This window comes from Triticum aestivum, chromosome 2D (genome assembly GCF_018294505.1).
Source record: "Triticum aestivum cultivar Chinese Spring chromosome 2D, IWGSC CS RefSeq v2.1, whole genome shotgun sequence".
Taxonomy (NCBI): domain Eukaryota; kingdom Viridiplantae; phylum Streptophyta; class Magnoliopsida; order Poales; family Poaceae; genus Triticum; species Triticum aestivum.
In genome coordinates this window covers 7,262,885-7,283,309 of record NC_057799.1, presented here as the reverse complement: position 1 = coordinate 7,283,309, position 20,425 = coordinate 7,262,885, and the positions used below count along the sequence as shown (strand labels likewise).

The 20,425-nt window shown below is 46.7% G+C and overlaps 2 protein-coding genes across 2 annotated transcripts; one reads left to right on the top strand and one right to left on the bottom strand.

Moving 5' to 3' along the window:
* Positions 1-8,032: 8,032 nt before the first annotated feature.
* LOC123048178 (cytochrome P450 85A1-like) lies at positions 8,033-10,593 on the top strand. Its single transcript, XM_044471330.1, has 8 exons — positions 8,033-8,223; positions 8,499-8,823; positions 9,197-9,598; positions 9,718-9,804; positions 9,901-9,979; positions 10,071-10,177; positions 10,279-10,403; positions 10,506-10,593. The coding sequence occupies exons 1-8, from the start codon at positions 8,033-8,035 to the stop codon at positions 10,591-10,593; spliced, it is 1,404 nt and encodes a 467-aa protein (XP_044327265.1).
* Positions 10,594-15,871: 5,278 nt separating this feature from the next.
* On the bottom strand, positions 15,872-19,911 carry LOC123051000 (cytochrome P450 85A1). Its single transcript, XM_044473728.1, has 8 exons — positions 19,595-19,911; positions 18,693-19,017; positions 17,494-17,895; positions 17,305-17,391; positions 17,116-17,194; positions 16,905-17,011; positions 16,673-16,797; positions 15,872-16,580 (listed from the first exon to the last, which is right to left on the bottom strand). Exons 1-8 carry the CDS (start codon positions 19,801-19,803, stop codon positions 16,493-16,495), a joined length of 1,422 nt encoding a protein of 473 aa, XP_044329663.1. The 5' UTR covers positions 19,804-19,911; the 3' UTR covers positions 15,872-16,492.
* Positions 19,912-20,425: the final 514 nt, after the last annotated feature.

Genomic DNA, 20,425 nt, shown 5'->3' with positions numbered 1-20,425 from the left:
CCATACGCTTTTCATCATCTAATTAAAATCTGAAAGAACAGTGCTAGATAACATCATGCTTCGCTGCTGTTGAAGACCACTGGATTGACGTGTAATCCATCCACACCTACCAGCTATACTGCGTGAGACGCTTGTGAGGCACAATGAACCCACCATTGTTTGGAGGAAAGGGACGGGGAAGCCTCACTGACTGCTTAATCGAATTCCATGCACCAGCCGAGAGGAAACGAAGGCCTCGATCTAGATTGAAGAGAATGGGCATGCTTGGATAGTGGAGATGGACAGATCCTTGGGAGATGTAAGTTGGCTCCGCAGCCCCGATAGTTTCAGCGCCACAAGCCTAGTATAAGCTGCATCAAGATTATAATGGAGGGCAGCATCGAGAGGGGTGTGAGGCAGGGCTCCAGTACTACCATGTAGTATTTGCTGGATCGAGCGGAGGTGCACATCCTGAAAGAGAAGACATGTGGGATCGAAGGGATTGGGAAGAGAAAGCATTGGAGATACACGTACGGCCTCGGGATTCTTTGAGAGATTGATCTTTGAATTAGTCCTAACTACTGCACGAGAGTTTTTTCCCCTATGCTCCTGCGATTAGGGTTTTCTTCCTCTAAGGCGATCCGAATGCCCCAGAGTCTCACCCCTCGGAGTCCGGCCGGAGCGACGCCCTCATCGGCCCTGGTTGTTCCCCTGATCGAGACCTGATGGCTTCCCCCTCGGGCGCCAACTCTGCTACGAGCGGCGGCGCTACGGCGACCGCGAATCCCGATCTGGAGAATTTCTTCGATCAACTGGATCTCAACGATGAGGAGTTCAATGATGTGGAGATTGACGAAGAGGACCCAGGAATCAAGGAAAGTGTGAGGTGGTTAGCCCTAGCTAGGGTTCATACCGATAAGAACTTCTCTCAGGCGGCCTTCTACAAGGACATGAGGGCGGCATGGAACCCAGCACAAAGGGTGAGATTCCGGCCTGTTGGTCCCAATCGATTTGTTGTCCAGGCTTCGTGCCTTGGTGATTGGGAACGCATAACGATGCAAGGGCCATGGCTGTTCCGTAACCTGGCAGTTCTGTTGTGTCCGTATGATGGCTTCATTAGTGCAGATGAGGTCATTTTCAATCATTTGCCTATTTATACACATGCTACCGGACCCTTATTGTAAGAAGCAGATTGTTGAGAAACTCTTAAAGGGTGTTGGGGATATTATGGAGATGCGTCTAAACGTCAAAATCCGTGGTGATTATTTCAGGGTGAGGGTGAATCATGACATCCTACAGCCCCTCACAAAGTTTGTGAGTATTGTTCGTGCTGGAGAACAACATGTTTATCTGGTTCGTTACGAAAAGCTAGCCCGTTTCTGTAAGTTTAGTGGCCTAATTGGCCATGAGCATAAGGAGTGTGGTTTAGGTGTTCATGATGAGAAGAAGCTGAAATTTGGGGACTGGCTGTATGCTGACGGGCCTAACAGATCACGGACTGAACAAAACCCTACCAGGTCATCTGGGCCTCGTACAGGGAAGAATGTGAGCTCCGCTGCGCCGCTAAATCCAGGGCATAGTAATACTGACCCTGAGATTTTAGCTACGGCCACTAGTCCGTTGAAGAATCTAGGTGTCGGGATGGAGGTGGAGAGAGACACAAGAAAGAGGCTGAACATGGATGATGGGGATGAATCTTTCGACACTTCTAGAAACTCGAATGCATTACTTTCCATCACCGATGGCAGTGGAAAGGATCTGAGAGAGACTACCTCACCAACCAGCAGCAACTCAAGCAGCAAGTGAGTAAAACTCTCAAAGGGAAGTGACAGTAAGGGGATATCGGCGGCCACCCTCGGGAAGGACCGCCGGACACAATGAATATCTGATCTTGGAACTACCGGACAGTTCGTGAGGTTTTGGCCCTCTCAAAAGCCAATAACCCCAAACTAGTCTTCCTATGTGAGACTAGGTAAGCTGCAAAAATGGAGAAGAAGTGTTGGAGACTTGGTTTGAAAGGCTTTCATGGGGTAAGTAGTGATGGGAGAAGCAGCGGCTTAGCTCTCTTTTGGGATGAGTCGCTGCCTGTGACAGTTCTTGAATCTTGCAGTCGGTTTATCGATGTTCGAGTGGTAGATGGTGGCTCCGGTATGGCTTGGAGGGGCACCTTTGTCTATGGGGTGCCCCGGGTACAGAACAGATACCGCATGTGGGAGCACCTCTGTAGGCTACGAGCAATGTCGCGTGAGCCATGGCTGGTTTGTGGCGATTACAATGAGGCATTGTGGCAGCATGAGCACCTATCACGGGCATTGCGTTCAGAAGTTCAGATGTCTGCATTTGGGGAACGCTTGGAAGTTTGCGAGCTAGAGGACCTTGGCTTTTCGGGCAATCCTTTCACATACAATAATGGACAAGCAGCAGACCGTAACATTCAGGTTCGTTTGACCGAGCGTGTGCGGATGAAGCATGGAGAGACGTGTTCCCATTGGCAAGGGTTGGCCACCTGGCCACCTCGTGCTCGGACCATTGTCCCCTCCTGATTAACATGGAGGGCATGCAGGACCAGCAGCGTCAGGCGTCTAGCCCTCGCTACGAAATAATGTGGGAACAATATCTTACCCTCCCTGACGTGATCGTCGGTGCCTGGAATAAACATCGGCCCGCATGCAGCTTGGGTTCAGTGGCCTCCTCCTTAAAGGAGTTGATGAAGGAACTCCGACAGTGGAGTGCTACAAAATTTGGCAATGTGTTGAAAGAGATTGAGCAGCTTCGAGCGCAACTGACAGAGCTACAATTGGCGGGTTCAGATCGTACTATTATCGGGTCCAAGATGAATTAGCTTGACGAGCTACTGTATAGAGAGGAGATGCTCTGGCTACAGCGCTCACGGATTACTTGGTTAAAAGAGGATGAAGGCAATACCAAATATCTTCACAGGAGAGCTGTTTGGCATGCGCGGAGGAATTATATATAGCGTCTACATAAAAATGATGGCACTTGGTGCAATGCTCCTACGGATATGGAAAGGATGTCTCTCTCCTATTTTAAGGAGATTTTCACGATGGACCCAACCCTCTCCCCTGTTGCGGTCCTTGAATGTATCACGCCTATGGTCACTGCGGAGATAAATGAGTCGTTATGTAAACCTTACACTGAGGAGGAGATTTCAAATGCCCTCTTCCAGATCAGACCAATGAAGGCTCCGGGCTATGATGGGTTTCCAGCTAGGTTTTATCAACGGAATTGGGTGCTGCTAAAAGTTGAAGTTATTGCGGCAGTGCAGGAATTCTTTTCTTCGGGTGTTATGCCTTATGGGGTCAATAAAACAATGATTGTATTAATCCCTAAAGTCCCTCATCCCAAGGAGCTTAAGGATTTCCGTCCAATCAGCTTGTGTAATTTCATATACAAAATTGTTTCTAAGTGCTTGGTGAATACACTTCCGCCCCTCCTCACCGAGCCCATTTCTGAGAATGAAAGTGCATTCATTCCGGGGAGGCTTATTTCTGATAATTCAATCATTGCTTTTGAATGCATCCACCAAATACAGCCAGTCAAGAATAACTCTCCAGCCTTATGTGCGTACAAGCTTGATTTATCTAAGGCTTATGTGCGTACAAGCTTGATTTATCTAAGGCTTATGATCGCATGGACTGGGAGTTTTTAGAGAAGGCTCTAGCTAAGTGGGGCTTCTCTCAGCATTGGATCTCACCTGTGATGGTGTGTGTCTCTTCGGTGAAATATTCAGTGAAATTTAATGGGAAATTATTGGAGCCCTTCTTCCCGTCTAGGGGACTACGTCAAGGTGACCCTTTGTCCCCCCCCCCTTCCTCTTCCTTTTTGTAGTTGATGCACTCTCTTCGCTGATTAATAAGGCTACACGGGAAGATGGATTCAAAGGGATCAAAATAAGCAGGGGTGCTCCGGAGGTCTCTCACCTCCTGTTTGCGGATGACTCGCTGCTGTTTTTCCATGCGACATAACAACAGGCAACCTCGGTGAAAGGTTTGTTGGACACATTTGCGACGGCGACGGGACAACTGATAAATCCGTCCAAGTGTTCCATCCTTTTTTCAGATAACTGCCAACCTAATGTGGTGCAGGAAGTTAAGAGTGTTCTGGAGATTACTCAGGAGGTGTTTGAACCCAAATACTTGGGCATGCCGGTCCCTAAGGGACGGATGCATAAAGGATAGTTCGAAACTGTACAGGAACGTTTGAGGAAGATACTCGTTGAGTGGAGTGAGCAGTATATGTCCTCTGGGAATAAGGAGATTCTTATTAAGTCGGTTGCTCAGGCCATTCCGGCCTATGTTATGAGTGTCTTCAAGCTCCCGGCCTCGGTCTGTGATGATCTACCACGTATGATATGTCAGTACTAGTGGGGAGTTGAGGATGGGAAGAAGAAAATGGCCTGGATGAGTTGGGACAAGCTGAGGCTCCCAAAACCCATGGGGGGGGGATGGGTTTCAGGGACATGAGGGCATTCAACCAGGCCTTGTTAGCCAAACAAGCATGGATGCTTCTGGATATGCCGGAAAGCTTGTGTGCGCGCCTCCTGAAAGCAAAATACTACCCCTCTGTCCAACTATTCGATACGTTCTTTCCATGTAATGGCTCTGAGGTCTGGAAGGGTATTCTGCATGGTCTTGAACTGGTTAAGAACGGTGTCATTTGGCGAGTTGGAAATGGTACATGGATACGCACTTGGTATGACCCTTGGATCCCATGACCTCTCTCATTCCGGCCAATTACTCCAAAAGGGAATTGTCGTTTTCATCGGGTAGCCGATTTCCTAGATGATAATGGTGCATGGAGATATGACCGTCTAAGTGATTTTTTTTGGCCAATGGATATTGAATAGATCTTGAAGATTAGAACCTCGCCGCGCCAGAGGTGTGATTTCCTAGCTTGGGCTCCGGAAAAGAATGGCTTGTTTACGGTGAGAAGTGCCTATAAGTTGGCTACTTATGCTCATAATTCTACCTTTGCCAATGGTACTTCTAGCACCAGCCTGGACGGGAATTGAGGCCTCTGGAATCTTGTTTGGAAATCTGCGGTACCTCAAAAGATTAAGATTACTGCCTGGAGGTGTGCTACGGGGATGCTAGCAACACAGAAAGGCAAGAGATATAGACACTTGTCGACAAGATCAACATGTCCGCTATGCGGCGTCGAGGAGGATTCGTTTCATGCCTTGGTTGCATGTACACAGGCAAGAATTTTGTGGGTAAATATGCGAAGAAGATAGCCAACTCCAGGAGATGATCTACTCATTATGGATGGAAAGGAATGGTTCATTACTTTGCTCTCTAAGTGCTCTGCTGATGTTCGTGATATGCTTATCATGTTAATCTGGCAGATTTGGCAAATACATAATGAGTTGTCACATGGGAAGGATGCGCCCCCAGTCCCAGCCATCGTTGATACTTGGATAGCTACTATAAATCTATTAAGCTCGATGGGCGCTTCTCTACGGAAGAAATTCTAAAAGGAAAGATGCCCTCTTCGGGCAGTGATGCTACAACCCAGGTGAACAAGGGTCCTACAGTTCCTTGGCTGGCCCCGGCGTCGGGTAAGCTGGCCCTATCGGTCGACGGCTCCTTCTGCCAGGAGGATGGTTCGGCCTCTGCTGGTATGGTTATCAGGAACGATAAGAGGGAGATCTTGTTGGCAACATACCGTTTCATCTTCCATTGCAATGATCCACTGGAGGCAGAATTACATGTGATTATGCAAGGCATGGCATTGTCGATACAACACTTTGACCTTCGGTGGTGGTGCAATCGGATTCTTATGAAGCTCTGTCCAGCTTAACAAATGGCGCGCTTATCCGCTCGGCGTATGGCCAGATAGTCTTGGAGATCAAGGCCTTACTAGGTACTAGAGAGTTTCTTCCTCAAAAAGTTAGTTGCTTTCAAAATAGAGTTGCCGATCGGTTGGCAAAGTATAGCCGATCTGAGCGTGCAACTGCTGTGTGGCTAGGCTCGATCCCACCGTGTATTCAGGACTTGTGGCCTTTCGACTATAACTCTATGTCTATGCAATAAAACTCCCTTTACCCCTGCAAAAAAAATTTGGTTTCTGGTTTTTCTAGAGGATTAGTTTTAGTTTTTTTGGAGTACGCTAGATTGGGTTCTGGTTTTTCTAGAGGATTAGATTGGTTTCTGGTTTCCTAGAGGATCAGTTTCTAGTTTTTTTTTTGAAGTACACTAGATTGGTTTCTATTTTTTTAGATGATTAGTTTCTTATTTTTAGTTCTCTACAATATAAATTGTAAAGGGGAAGTTACGTGTATGATGGATTGTTATTTCTTCATGGAGAGTTACAGATTGAACGTTAATTATTACTCCGTATAAGTATAGACGGATTACATGGCTTAATCCACACCGTAATAACTCGGTCCCACTAGATAAACGGCTCATATTTTCTAATTAACATAGGAGTTATTTGGGAGTCTCTAATTAGTACTCGTACGTATATAAGTATAGATATATATATCGACAGATATAGATATAAATATAGATATAGATATAGATATATAGATATGAAAATACCAACAACATATTAACGATATGATCTCGCAGTAATTTATAAGTTGGGCCTATCCAACACCATTATTCCAATAACAATATGGGTCGTCTTTTGGGGATTGGAGGGGTACATCATTGGGTAAATATGGGTCGTCAGATGCAGAAGATCAATGGTGATGATTAAGGCGTTGTTGTTGTTGACAATAAAACATTAGACAAACCTGGACCGCTAGATTTATACGATCGAAGGGCTAATATAGTTTGGATCCAGCCCAACTCATGCGGTTAATAATATTATAGTGGAGATGGAGATATCAATCTTCATGCGATTCTCTCCTTAACCGCCGAGTATTAAATGGATGCTAATTACAAATCTGCATACGATTTGGTCTTAATCGCCGAGTGTTAAATGATTGATGACTACCAATTTGCAAGCGATTCTCTCTTTAATGGCTGCTCTGAGGATCGTGCGCCCTCTTTTGGTGATTAGAGGGAGTACATCATCGGAAGAATATGGTTCATTAGATGTTGAGAATTAATGGCGATGATTAAGGTATTGTTGGTGTTGACAATACAACATATACAAATCTGAGCCGCTAGATTTATACGGTTGAAGGACTGATATTGTATGGATCTAACCCAGCTCATGCTTTTAATATCAATGGAGATGAAGATTATGAAACTGCATGTGATTCTCTCCTTAATCGCCGAGTATTAAATGGATGTTAATTACCAATCTACATACGATTCTCTCCTTGTGGCCGTGCTTGAGGACTGCGCGCCCTCTTTTGGCGATTAGGCTGATCGTAATGAAGAGTATCATATATTAGTATCATACTTATGATAGTAGTTTTTAATATTACATATTATATATTGGTATTATATAATAGTTTATTTATTGTCGTGCATGACACATAGTAACACATCATGTAATATGATATAATATCATGATATGATACTCAACCCTCTCTTTCTTCATTTATTTTTATGCCATCTCATCACTATTGGCTAGTTGGCATGCATGATACTACCTATGATACTTCCATTATGGACAATCTTATTCTCGTCGAATGCAGAGAATTAATGAAGAGGATTAATACATAGTTCGTGTCGACAAAACAATACAACATAGACAAATCTGAACAGCCAGGTTAATACGGTTGAATGGCTGATATTGCTTGGATCCAACCCAACTCTTGCTTTTAAAATTAGTGGAGATGGAGATGGAGATTACCTATATGCATGCAATTCTCTCCTTAATCGCCAAGTATTAAATGGATGCTAATTTCCAATCTATACAAGTGATTCTCTTCTTAGTCGCCGAGTATCAAATGTTGTGGCGTCTGTCCTCCCAGCCTCCCTATATAAAACGGGCTCCACCCCTGCCTAACTCCTCCAGTACACACACAACCGAAACAATACTTCTTGCTGAGACTGAGACTACCAGCTCTGCCCGGCCTCTTGAACCAAAAGAGAGCGTCCAAGAGATAGAGGAGTGGAGGCAGAAAGGAGAGAAGATGTCGCTCCTCCTGGTGCTGATCAGTGTTGTGGTCGGCATGGTCGGCCTGCTGCTGAGGTGGAACGAGGTGAGGTACGGCAGGAGGGGGAATGTGCGCCTGCCGCCGGGGACAATGGGGTGGCCGCTGTTCGGCGAGACCACCGAGTTCCTCAAGGAGGGGCCGAGCTTCATGAAGCGGAAGGGGCTCAGGTAAGTCCATCAACTTGCCGCTCGCTAGCATGGTTGACATGATGTTGTATTTTTGGACATGTCTCTTCACCTCTTTGCTTGCATGCTTTCTATTAAGAAACAAAAAGAATATATAATATTACCTGCGTCCTAAAATTAAATTACTTGTCTTAGATTTGTTTAGATAAATGTATCTAGACAAATCTAAGACAAGTAATTCAGGACAGAGGACTATACTAGCGTATTATAAGTTTTTTTTAAATTACTACGAGGAATTAATCCATGTGCTGCCGCAGATACGGGAGGCTTTTCCGGACGCACATCCTGGGGTGCCCCACAGTGGCGTGCATGGACCCCGAGCTCAACCGCCGGATGCTGCTCCAGGGCGAGTCCGGCGGCCTGGTCCCAGGCTACCCGCAGTCCATGCTCGACATCCTCGGCCGCAACAACATCGCCGCCGTGCACGGCCCGCTGCACCGAGCCATGCGGGGTGCCATGCTTGGCCTCGTGCACCCCGCCGCGATCCGCGCCAGCCTCCTTCCCAAGATCGACGCCTTCATGCGCTCCCACCTCGATGGATGGTCCGGCTGTGTCGTCGACGTCCAGGCAAAGACCAAGGAGGTTAGTTAGTAGTCACCAAAGAAATGCTCACTTTTTCGTACTATTTTTCCCTGAAAAAAATGGGTAACCAACCTCAGAACTATCACACAGTTTTGATATATCACACTTAGGGACATATAAGAAATTGGTACACACTCAAACTTGTAACTCAGCAAAGGGGGGGGGATCCAAAGTGGTTGTTGCTGAGTTTTATACTATCTCCTTGAAAAGAAAAGAAAAACATAGTATCACATTTCGGGACATCATCATTGCCCGTTTGGTACTTTTGTGGTTGTTGCAGAGTTTCATAGAAGCATCTCCTTGCATGGGCATGGCAACACATGTCACATAATCTTATGTGCTCATATTGTAGCTGACTGACTTTCCCTTTCAGATGACCTTGCTATCCGCACTCAATCAAATCGCCGGCATCACCGCTGGCCCGCTCTCTGATGCCCTCAAGACAGAGTTATACACCCTTGTGCTCGGCACCATCTCCTTGCCCATCAACCTTCTAGGGACTAGGTATTACCAGGGCTTGCAGGCGAGGAAGAAGCTCGTGTCCATGCTAGAGCAGATGATCGTGGAGCGGAGGTCTTCTATTCAAGCTCACGATGACATGCTGGACGCTCTATTGAGAAGTGGCGATGATGGGGCCAGGGAAAAGCTCAGTGATGAGCAGATCATTGACTTGATCATCACCCTTATTTACTCCGGATATGAGACCATGTCGACGACCTCGATGATGGCTGTCAAGTACCTGTCGGACCACCCACGGGCTCTCCAAGATCTTAAGGTATGTACACATACTCTGAAAATCGATATTGTTCTTGCGGGCAAAAAAACAATTTTGATTTTATAGAAAAGATCATGTGCTTCTAGAGTTTAATGATTATCTTTCACTTCTGAATGCAGAGAGAGCATCTTGATATCAGGAAGGGGAAATCATCGGAGGAGGCCATCGACTACGAGGATTTCAAGTCCATGGCCTTCACTCGAGCTGTATGTAGAAGATCAAACACACACAAAAATGATGTCAGGGTAGGATTTACTATGAGTATGAATGATCATGATGTACCCATGGATACTTCTATGCAGGTCATCTTTGAGACGCTAAGATTAGCCACAGTCGTGAATGGGCTGATGAGGAAAACTACTCAGGATGTAGAAATGAATGGTGAGTTATGCTTGCAAATTATCCTGCTACTTCAGCACTTTCTATGTAAATATTAAGTTTGTTCTCATGCGGCATTACCAATTTCTTTTAGGGCATGTCATTCCAAAAGGCTGGAGAATCTATGTTCACACAAGGGAGATAAACTACGATCCATTCATGTACCCTGACCCGACAACCTTTAACCCATGGAGATGGCTGGTAAGCAAAACAGCAGACAATTATGATCTTTACTACCTACTCAAACATACCACCACAATAGAGGAAGTTCTAATCTTGTGCTGCCCACTAAAAATATACAGGAGAAGAACACGGAATCGCACCCACATTTCATGATGTTCGGAGGAGGCGGCCGGATGTGCCCCGGGAAGGAGGTGGGCACGGTTGAGATCGCGACTTTCCTCCACTATTTCGTGACTCGATACAGGTCTGTTCCTTTTGTGACTCCACACTCAGTTGCTAAGAAAAACAACTCAAGCATTATTATTTACATACAACGAATATTTCTCACTCGGTCTTGATTTTGCAGATGGGAGGAGGAAGGCAGGAACGCCATCTTGAGATTCCCCCGGGTGGTAGCTCCCAACGGGCTACATATCCGAGTTCAAGATTATTAATCTTGCAGCATACATTTCGCATAGTTTAGATTGATAGGACCCAGACAGGGGTGATGAGAGCTTGACACTAGTGTCAAAAAGCTCTTATATTTTGGAATGAGGGAGTACAATATAGGTGTTATGGCTAATTAGGGAATAATTGAGGTAGACTGCTCCTGTGTTATTTTCGTTCGATCAAATCTTAGACCGAAACAGATGTATCATGTGGCCAGCTTCTACTAGATACCCGCAAAAAAAGAAGATAACAAACATGCAGCACAATGAAGAAGTAAAGACTGTGATATTATTTCTGAATAAGTTGGGGATTGAGAGTCTTGGGTTGTGGTGCAGCTATCAAGGAGGTGTTATCCTTGTACATAGGGACTTGTTGTAATGCTCTATTGAATGTAGCATCAGCACAATGAGACATTCCGTCGTGGGGCACCGCGCCATCGTTCTTAACACCGGTGGGAGAAGCGAATGTTAGAAATAAATGGGTATTTGAGATCTGGTGGGGTGTTGCTTGGCCCATTAAGAATTTCTCAAATCTCAAAGTGGCCCATGTGTAAAATAGCAAGTGGTCGTTCTAAAGTTTAGTCCCACCCCGAAAGTTGAGGAGGTGTGAGATCTCTTTGTATAGTGGGTTCTCTCCACCAATTTAAGTGGTGTGTTGAGGAGAGAAATAGGAGACCACACGCACGTGCTCGCTCACCTTGTCGGGCAAAGGCAAGGGCATGGGCTTAGGCCGAGGCCGGGATGGCGCACGCATGCGACATGCGTGTGAATGATCCGACGAAATCCGGTCTGTTGCCTTGCAGGGGCGCAACTTCCTTTTGTCATTTTATTTTTTGATGTCTTGGCAGATAAGTTAATTATTTCTTGTCCGGTAAGTATACGACTTAGAATCCAAGTCGGTTTGATATCGTGATCGCGACACAATGTCGCCTCTGGTACTATTATATATATTGGTACCGGCCATGACCAAAGGCACTTCGAAAAACACCTAGGGTTTTTTCTCATCTTGCAACTTGCACCGCCATCGTAGGCTACTCCACCCTGAACGCTGGCGTGCATTGGCTTGCCGGAGAGCAGAACTCCAGAACAGCTCGTCCTTGCGATTCTGCACCGGGAGAGGACGAACTAGGTTTTTGGAAAGCGTTGTCGCGACTGCTTGAGTTCGTCATCACGGGTCATCTTCCATCCAAGTCGGATGGTGCTACTCATCGCTGTCTCCTTCGTCGTTCGCAACAGATCTCGTTGCTAACATCGTCATCAACAACTTCGCTCCTGCAGCAACTAACGCACAATACGTCGATCGTGATTTGTCTGTGTCTCTATTTTTAGTTACTATTTCATGTTTGATGTTGTTGTGCATGTTTTCTTGTTCATCTAGTATGCTAGACTATTGCATGCTATTTTCTGTTCTACTAGTTATGAATTATTTACTGAAATTGATCATGAATTTTCCTAATATTCCAACACAATCCAATGCAAGGGCCAGCCAAAATGCTAGGATGAAGCAGGGAGAACCTATTTTGGGCACTTCCCTAACTTATGCACTATTTAAACCATGGGATAGGAAATATAAGGACATGATAGGGCTAGGAGAGGGTAAATATTAGATGCTCGGTGTTAGCCTTGCTCCTATGCTCCAAAGCGATCTCGTCCATTTGATCTTAGATATACCGGTCATCTAAGGAGCTCTGGCCAATTTGCAGACCCCCCACTCCACCCCCCTAGCTGCTCCTCCACATGGGCTTGTATTATGGGAGCGCCGGAGGCTCAACAACGTATGATACAGCTCAGTTGGGCAAGGATAGTGGCATATCTGCAAAATGAGCCTTCTATTATTTTATTAAAATCAACCCGCACTCCTTTCCCATCAATAAATATGTGTACTTATTTATATTTGCTACCAGATGGTTAATTTTGTATCTGTTTTGAGTCATGTCTTTGCCTTGACAATATCTTTGAAACAAGAATAATGTAGAACATATGTGCCATTTTGTGTTTGGAAGGAAATAAAAAAACATTGATTTAATAGTCGACAGCTAAGGTGGGGTGCCGGTTGATTGCAATAAAGTGTGAGGTCTTCTTTGCAAATATGTCGCATCCATCTTCCAGCCAGATCGCATTTCTCAATTTTTTTTCCACGGGTCCAAAGAATTGGAATGCATTGGGTGCATATATGGCAGCATTTCACTAAACAAGTCATCATGAAACAACATGGCATGAAGGGCAGTGTGCGTACGCCGATGTGTGAACTTGCCTCACGAGTAGAAACGACCTATACACCATTGTACAATTGGTTTTACATAATGCCCAAACTTCCATGCACATATTCAGTAGTAGAGACATCTATTGTCAATCAGATTCTAATTCGCTCGACACTACATCACCCTTCCTCTTCAGGGAAATCCCAACATATCAAAAGTAGCACATACCCCTATTGAATTCGCGATACTGCAATATGTACCACCCCCTCATGGTGAATTCAGTTTCATCAGGTGAGATTTGGCTAGATCTAACCAAATCCTTCCCACCAAAGTAGAGATATGTAATATTTGTCATACCAGCAGCTTCTAGATGGATATGTATCCCATCAAATTCAAGGTACTGCAAGATGTATTCTATCATCGTTTGGTTATTGATGTATAGTTATATTCTAGGCATTCAAGCATAATATATGACTAGATCTGACGTATGGTTGATCTGGTTGCATCCATAAAGATCTGGCATGTGTTAGTCAAGATATTGCTGTATTGGTACATATTATGGATTTATCCAGATCCGATTAAATATAATCTTCAAGTGGGAAGTATGTGTCAAGATATGGTTGGATTTCAAAGACCATCCACCATATGTTTTTTTTCTATGGCAAACTGTATGATTTCCTTGATCAAGAATAACAATTTGCATTTATGGCAGAGCTCACAGACCATGGCGATCTCTTGGTTGTCGTCAATTGTTGGGCCAATAAATCGTTCGACAATGAGTGGAATTTCACTTTAATGCTCTGGTGAGTACTCCCTCGAGTTTATCCATTTATGTTCTTGTTTTCCCATTGCTTTCTTTATTGTGGGCTTCACCATCGTGATGAAAAAGCATCCTACTCCCGTGACTTCACACTAAAATTGTGGAAGAAATGGTCAACCATGTTAGATAATTGTTCATGACCTCAACTTCGAATTTAGCCGCATTGCATCTATTGTTTGAACTATAATTTGTTATTTTTCTATGATTTTTTGTTCACTCTCCGATTCACGTGAAAGAGGTCAAACTTAGTTTCATCTCAGGATATCAATATTTTTGTAAATAAGGTGCATATATCTATATGGACCGTGGGATGCATTTTTTAAAAATGATGATGCTTGTTGGCATCACTAAAGTTGCTTCACAATAGTTTTGCAAGCGAAGCCAATTTATATACCACCCTCCACAAGTGATGGCAGCCTATCCGGTGGGCTAGCCCAATGCTGGACAGACCTATTTGGGATCATGCGTGGGTAGTGGTATGTCTAGACTCTAGTTTATCAACTTTTGTTGTTTTTTGCGCATTCAAAAACCCATATACACATTTATGTAGGAGCAAGTTCACTTGTTTCATAAATTAGTTATAAAAAATGCTTTTCTAAATTTCTTTGTTTGTCCTTGAATGCGTACTGCATTGCTAGCTAGCACTTGCCTGCAACAGCTCTCAATAACTTGGGGTTTTATTGTGGTTAATTTGTTTCCAATTGTCGTAGCATTAACTATGACACATTTTATTTATTTATTCAAAAAGGGTTTCCCCGCTTTGTATTCCAAAGCAACCAACCGACAGTACACATCGCGACGCTGGGGCGAGCAGCACAACAAGCCCAAAGATAGAAAAGAAGAAGAAACAAATGCCAACAACGGCAGCTCGACAAAGCGTGGAAGGCCCGCCATCGCTGCGCCCTTCGGAAACACCCCACCATGTATTCCAAAGCAACCAACCGACAGTACACATCGCGACGCTGGGGCGAGCACCACAACAAGCCCAAAGATAGAAAAGAAGAAGAAACAAATGCCAACAACGGCAGCTCGACAAAGCGTGGAAGGCCCGCCATCGCTGCGCCCTTCGGAAACACCCCACCACAGCCCGAGGCTCCGAGAGCCGCGTACCAAGCAGCACCTCCAAGAAGGTATGCGACGCCGACGACGCTGCTGCCCGGACGAGTCCTAGGGTTTCCCTCGGTATGCGGAGGAAAGTGGGGGATGGCTACCACCGACACCCTTCAAGAAGGAATGGTGGCACCCCCCGGTGTCACCACATCGGAGCCGGACAAACCGGCAAGGATTTCTCCCGCACACCAAACACCACCGCCCATCCGGAGCCTACCATCCAAACCACCGCCCAATGCGCCATCACGGTTGCGCCGCCATCCACGCCGTCTCACTACGAGCACCAACACGAGGCCGAGAAGACCGAAGAGAAGCTCCACGCGACGAGAGCGGCAGCACCAAGGCCGAGCGGAAGGGAACCACCTCCACCGCCGTCGTGCAAGAAGCCCGCGCCTCCGGCACCGTCGCGGTAGCCGACCGGACATGGCAGCGGGGCATACTAGGCCACCCTTGGCCCGGCCAGGCCGGAAACGGGCCCGGTAAGCCCCGCCGGCCGTCGCACGAAATATTTGAGTTTTGGCAAAACATTGAAGAAAAATTCAAACACTTGTTGGAGTATTGGCTCTCATGTTTGAATATATAAGGACTTACCTTCCTTTTTTTTCGAGGGACCTTCCTTTTCTTATTATTCTGAAAAAGGAACTGCCTGATTTATTTTCCTTAATAACCCAAATCACGTGGACATTTGTGTATGCGTCACAGCGGGGCAAAGGTGATGGATATGCCGGAGCAGAGGGGCGCTGCACTACGGAGAAGATAATGGACTGGCCGGCGCCGCCGCCATCCCGTGTGTAGCTTATGAGTGGGCGGTTTCAGGCAGAACCTCGTCCTCCTCCCTGATCTCCACGACACTGAAGAATGCAGGTGAGGAAGAACATGCGGTGCCATGTCGATTCCAAGCACAAATCATATCCGAGACTGCTACTTCTTCATTCACTGTGCTGCACAAATTCTTCTTTGTACATTTCTCTTGTATCTGGAAACAGACAGTTGATGCCTGAATCACTCTCGAGCATACAAGGCAGCGAGATGATTCCCATGTTTTGATTCAAGAATTCACTGATCACACATAAGAACACCAGGTGAATCTTGTATTTTTTTTTAGAAAAGGAGGATCGGCCTCTGCATCTGGGCGATGCATACGGCCACTTTATTAATTATTCTCATAAGACCTTACAAAGTAATACAACAGTAAGACTAAAGCCGCCGTCTAATCATCTCTATCCCGCTGATGAAGGGGCGCAGATAGCCTGGGCCTAATACCAAACAGACATCGCAGCCAAACCTAACATCTAAGACCTGAGAACCCATCCAGGACGCCCGCCAGGCATGGGTCTCACCGGTCCGGCGTGCACTCAGATGCCGCCTCCGCCAACTGCCACCGCTCCATCTTCAGAACTGTCCTGATGCATCAACCTTGCTCGGTCTAGCTAATGTCGACGCCACCACGGCGCCAAACGACACCTCCTCCCTGCGCGCAAACAGCTGAACACGTCGCGGTCGCCACTGATACACCTCAGCGCCATGCTGCCAAGTATCACCAGCCGACACAGCTTGAAGTCCTTGGAAGATCTGTCGTGCGTAGCACCTGCCGACCAGGTGAATCTTGTGGCCTTCCTTGTGCTTCAATTACCTAGCAAATCTGTTATACCTACTTCTATCCTTATGTGGCTATGTTTCATATTTCTTAAAAGACTGATCTAGTATTTTCATCAGCGCAGAATTGTGCTGTCATCGTCATCTATCTAAACTCTGCAAAATGTACATTGCAAAATCAGTAATCTTGAACTCGGATATGCAACCCGTTCGGAGCTTCCACACGGGGGAACTTCAAGATCGTGTTCTTGCCTTCTTCCTCCCATCTGCAACATCAAGACCAAATGTTGTCAGTAAATAACACCGAAGCTGTTCTTAGTAATTGGATTGCGGTCGATTAATAAGAGGTTGTACAGACCTGTATTGGGTCACGAAATAGTGCAGGAAAGTTGCGATCTCTGCCGTTCCCACCTCCTTTCCAGGGCACATCCGGCCGCCTCCTCCGAACAACATGAAGTGTGGGTGTGATTCCATGTTCTTCTCCTGAACATTATTAGCAGGTAACAAAAGATTAGAACTTCCTCTGCTTTGGTTGTACGTTTTACTGGTGTTTTGATGGTAATTTAATAATTGTCCGCTCTTTCACGTACCAGCCATCTCCATGGATTGAAGGTCATCGGGTCAGGATACATGAACGGATCGTAGTTTATCTCCCTTGTGTAAACATAGATTCTCCACCCTTTTGGAATGACATACCCTGGAAGAAATCGATAATAATATAGCATTAGCACAACTGACTTCATATATTCCTAGGAGATGCTAATTAACGTGGTAGTAGTACAATTTCCAAGCATATCTCACCATTCATTTCCACATCCTGGGTGGTTTTCCTCAGCAGCCCATTCACGACTGTAGATAATCTCAGCGTCTCAAGAATGACCTGCATGGTAGAAGTATCCATGACTCCATGAGTTCATCATGATCATGCCTTGCTCATAGTAAATTCCTACTCTGACTTCATTTTTTGTGTGTGTTTGATTTCCTACTTACAGCTCGAGTGAAGGCCATGGACTTAAAATCTTCGTAGCTGATGGCTTCCTCCGGCGATTTCCCCTTCCTGATATCAAGATGCTCTCTCTGCATTCACAAGTGAAGATGTCGTCAGTAAACTCCAGAAGCACATGGACTTTTGTCATGGAATCAAAATAGATTTTCAGAGTACGTGTACATAGTACATACCCTGAGTTCTTCGAGGGCCCGCGGATGGTCTGATAGGTACTTGACGGCCATCATCGAAGTGGTCGACATGGTTTCGTACCCAGAGTAGATGAGGGCGATGAGCAAGTCAATGATCTGCTCGTCGCTGAGCTTCTCCCTGGTCCCGTCATCGCCGCTTCTCAAGAGAGCATCCAGCATGTCATCGTGAGCTTGACCAGAGGACCGCCGCGCCGCGATCATCTGCTCTAGCATGGACACAAGCTTCTTCCTAGCCTGGAGCCCTTGGTAGTAGCTGGTCCCCGAAATGTTGATTGGCAAGGAGATCGTGCCGAGCACAAGCGTGTATAGCTCTGTCTTGAGGGCGTCAGAGAGCGGGCCAGCGGTGATGCCGGCAATCTGCCGGAGTGCAGATAGCAGGGCCATCTGAAAGGGAAAGTCAGTTAGATGTATGATATGAGGACATAAGATTCTGTGGTATGTTGTTGCCATGCCCACGCAAGGGGATGAGATGCTTCTATGAAACTCTGCAACAACCACAAAAGCGGCAAACCGGTGATGATGGTGTCCCGAAATGCGATACTCTGTTTTTGCAAGGGGATGCTACTCTACTAGTATGAAATTCTGCAACAGCCACTTTGGAACGTGCAGAGAGATGCTGTCTATAAAACAAGGCTATTTTATCACTGATACATCTGGCCGTCCACCACCTCAATCAAAATAACATGGTACTGGGGTAGCAATCAGTGGAAACACAGCACCAGAAGTATGAACAAGATTTACTCAGTAGACATGAACCAATGCATCAATCCACGAATTCTGGACCGATTTTCTAAATCATTAAGTGAACTGCAGACAGGAAGTTTTGGACTCTACTATGCACGATGATAGTGAAAAAATAATCTGAATTTTGGGGGAAATCTTGAAATCTTTTCTCTCTGCTCTATTTGAAGTTGGTGACAAATTTTTGGAAATTTTGGTGGAAATGTTTGGACATCATGCTCTTCACTCCACTCGTTGTTGTTGAACTGAATAGCCCGATTTTTCAGAAAAGAAGAGAATACGGACTGGATAAGGAGATGAAGGCTGTGTCGGAAAGGAGGTTGAAACCCGCGGCCTCTGCATCATTGAGAAGGAGACAGAGGTAGTAGCTGTTTGCATTAACGTACTCCGACATGCCACCCAACTCCACATGTACAGGGGTTTGAAGACAGTGTACTGACCTCCTTGGTCTTGGCCTGGACGTCGACGACGCTGCCGGCCCAGCCATGGAGGTGGTCGCGCATAAAGCAGTCGATCTTGGGGAGGAGGGTTTGCCGGAGCATGGCGGGGCGAACGAGGCCGAGCATGGCGCCGCGCATGACCCGGTGGAGCGGGCCGTGCACGGTGGCGATGTTGTTGCGGCCGAGGATGTCGAGCATGGACTGCGGGTAGCCCGGCACCAGGCCGCCGGCCTCGCCCTGCAGGAGCATCCGGCGGTTGAGCTCCGGGTCCATGCACACCACCGTGGGGCACCCAAGGATGTGCGTCCGGAACAGCCTCCCGTACCTGCAGCAGCGCACGCACATGTTAATTCCTCGTAGTTTCAAGAAAGCTTATGCTAGTTTCTATGTTCTTTCTTATTCATTCATTATGCACGAGCAGTAATATTTCAGTTTTCTCTCTAGAAAAACAGTGGAGGTCATGATGTGGATGTTTCTCTTTTGATGATCTGTAGTATCATAATTTACAAATGGTACTTTTGGGAGCTGGTGCAGTGATGAGCGTGTGTTATTATGTGAGCTTTAGGGGGACACAGCTCTCCCCATCACTTTGCACAACCGGAAAGCAGCTGCCAAACCGGCGCATTTCCGTAGCTCATCCATTCGTGTAGGCAGGAATAACTTTTAGGAGTAATATAATTACTAAGAAATCTCTTTTAAATACTCCATCAGCCAGAGCGGCTAAAAAAACAGAGTGAGTGGTTCTCTCTCTATTATTGGAGTTGGAGCAATAGCATGCACCCATCTCCAGTTTGAGTTGTCCACAGCACAAACCAAGCAACATGGAGCCAAGGACCAGACAGCCGGTGAACCGAGGAAGAAGACGTCAAAATGCATCACCGTCGAGCAAACGCGTCACGTACCTGAGCCTCCTGTGCTTCATGAAGGAGGGCCCCTGCTTGAGGAACTCGGTGGTCTCGCCGAACAGCGGCCACCCCATTGTGCCCGGCGGCAGGCAGCCAACCCCCTGCTTCCTCCTCTGGCCGTATCTCATCTCGTTCCAGCGCAGCAGCAGGCTGCTCGCCAGCACCACGCCGACCACAACACCGACCAGCACAAGGAGGAGCGCCATCTTCTTCTTCTACCTCTCTCTGCCTCCTCTTGGATGCTCTGTTTTAGGTCAAGAGGCAGGCAGAGCAGAGCTGGTGGCGTCTGTGTTGGCGACAAGTGTTGCTCTCTCTTGCTTGTGTCCTGGATGAGTTAGGCAGAGGAAGATGCCCTTTTATATAGGGCGAGTGAGGCCACACTCCACACCAGAGGAGGAGGAGATTCCTAATTATCCCTTGTGAAAATTTTCTTTTTCCGATGAGGGTCCCCATTCCAAGGGGAGGTCTTGAGGCCAACTCCACCGCGCGACCCTATCCTGTCCATCCCCGTCCGTTTGGGGTAAAAGGGATAAACCGGGCAGCCCCGCGCGCAGGAGCAAACGGACTTTTGTCCGTTTTGTGTCCGCTTTCGACCCATCTCCGGCCCAAGTTTGCGCCGGTTTTGGGTTGAAACGGACAGCGCGCGGACGGGCGGGACGCGCGCGCTTGTCCTCCCCGGGCCCGCCTGTCGGTGGGAGAAACCAAAACCCCCCACGCCCCATTTGGCGCCATTTCCCAAACCCTCCCACGTCCCTCCCGCCGCCCCCTCTCTCCCCCGTCCATGGCCGACGCCCAGCCGAATTCCGGCGGCCTGGCCGTCGACCCGTC

Coding starts and splice junctions, on each gene's coding strand:
- LOC123048178 (XM_044471330.1), top strand. CDS start 8,033: ATGTCGCTCCTCCTGGTGCTGATCAGTGTTGTGGTCGGCATGGTCGGC. Junction 9,980..10,070: donor TCAGGATGTAGAAATGAATG/GTGAGTTATGCT, acceptor AATTTCTTTTAG/GGCATGTCATTCCAAAAGGC. Junction 10,404..10,505: donor TATTTCGTGACTCGATACAG/GTCTGTTCCTTT, acceptor TTGATTTTGCAG/ATGGGAGGAGGAAGGCAGGA.
- LOC123051000 (XM_044473728.1), bottom strand. CDS start 19,803: ATGGCGCTCCTCCTTGTGCTGGTCGGTGTTGTGGTCGGCGTGGTGCTG. Junction 17,195..17,304: donor CCATGGCCTTCACTCGAGCT/GTAAGTAGGAAA, acceptor TCTACCATGCAG/GTCATTCTTGAGACGCTGAG. Junction 16,798..16,904: donor TCAATCCATGGAGATGGCTG/GTACGTGAAAGA, acceptor AATAATGTTCAG/GAGAAGAACATGGAATCACA.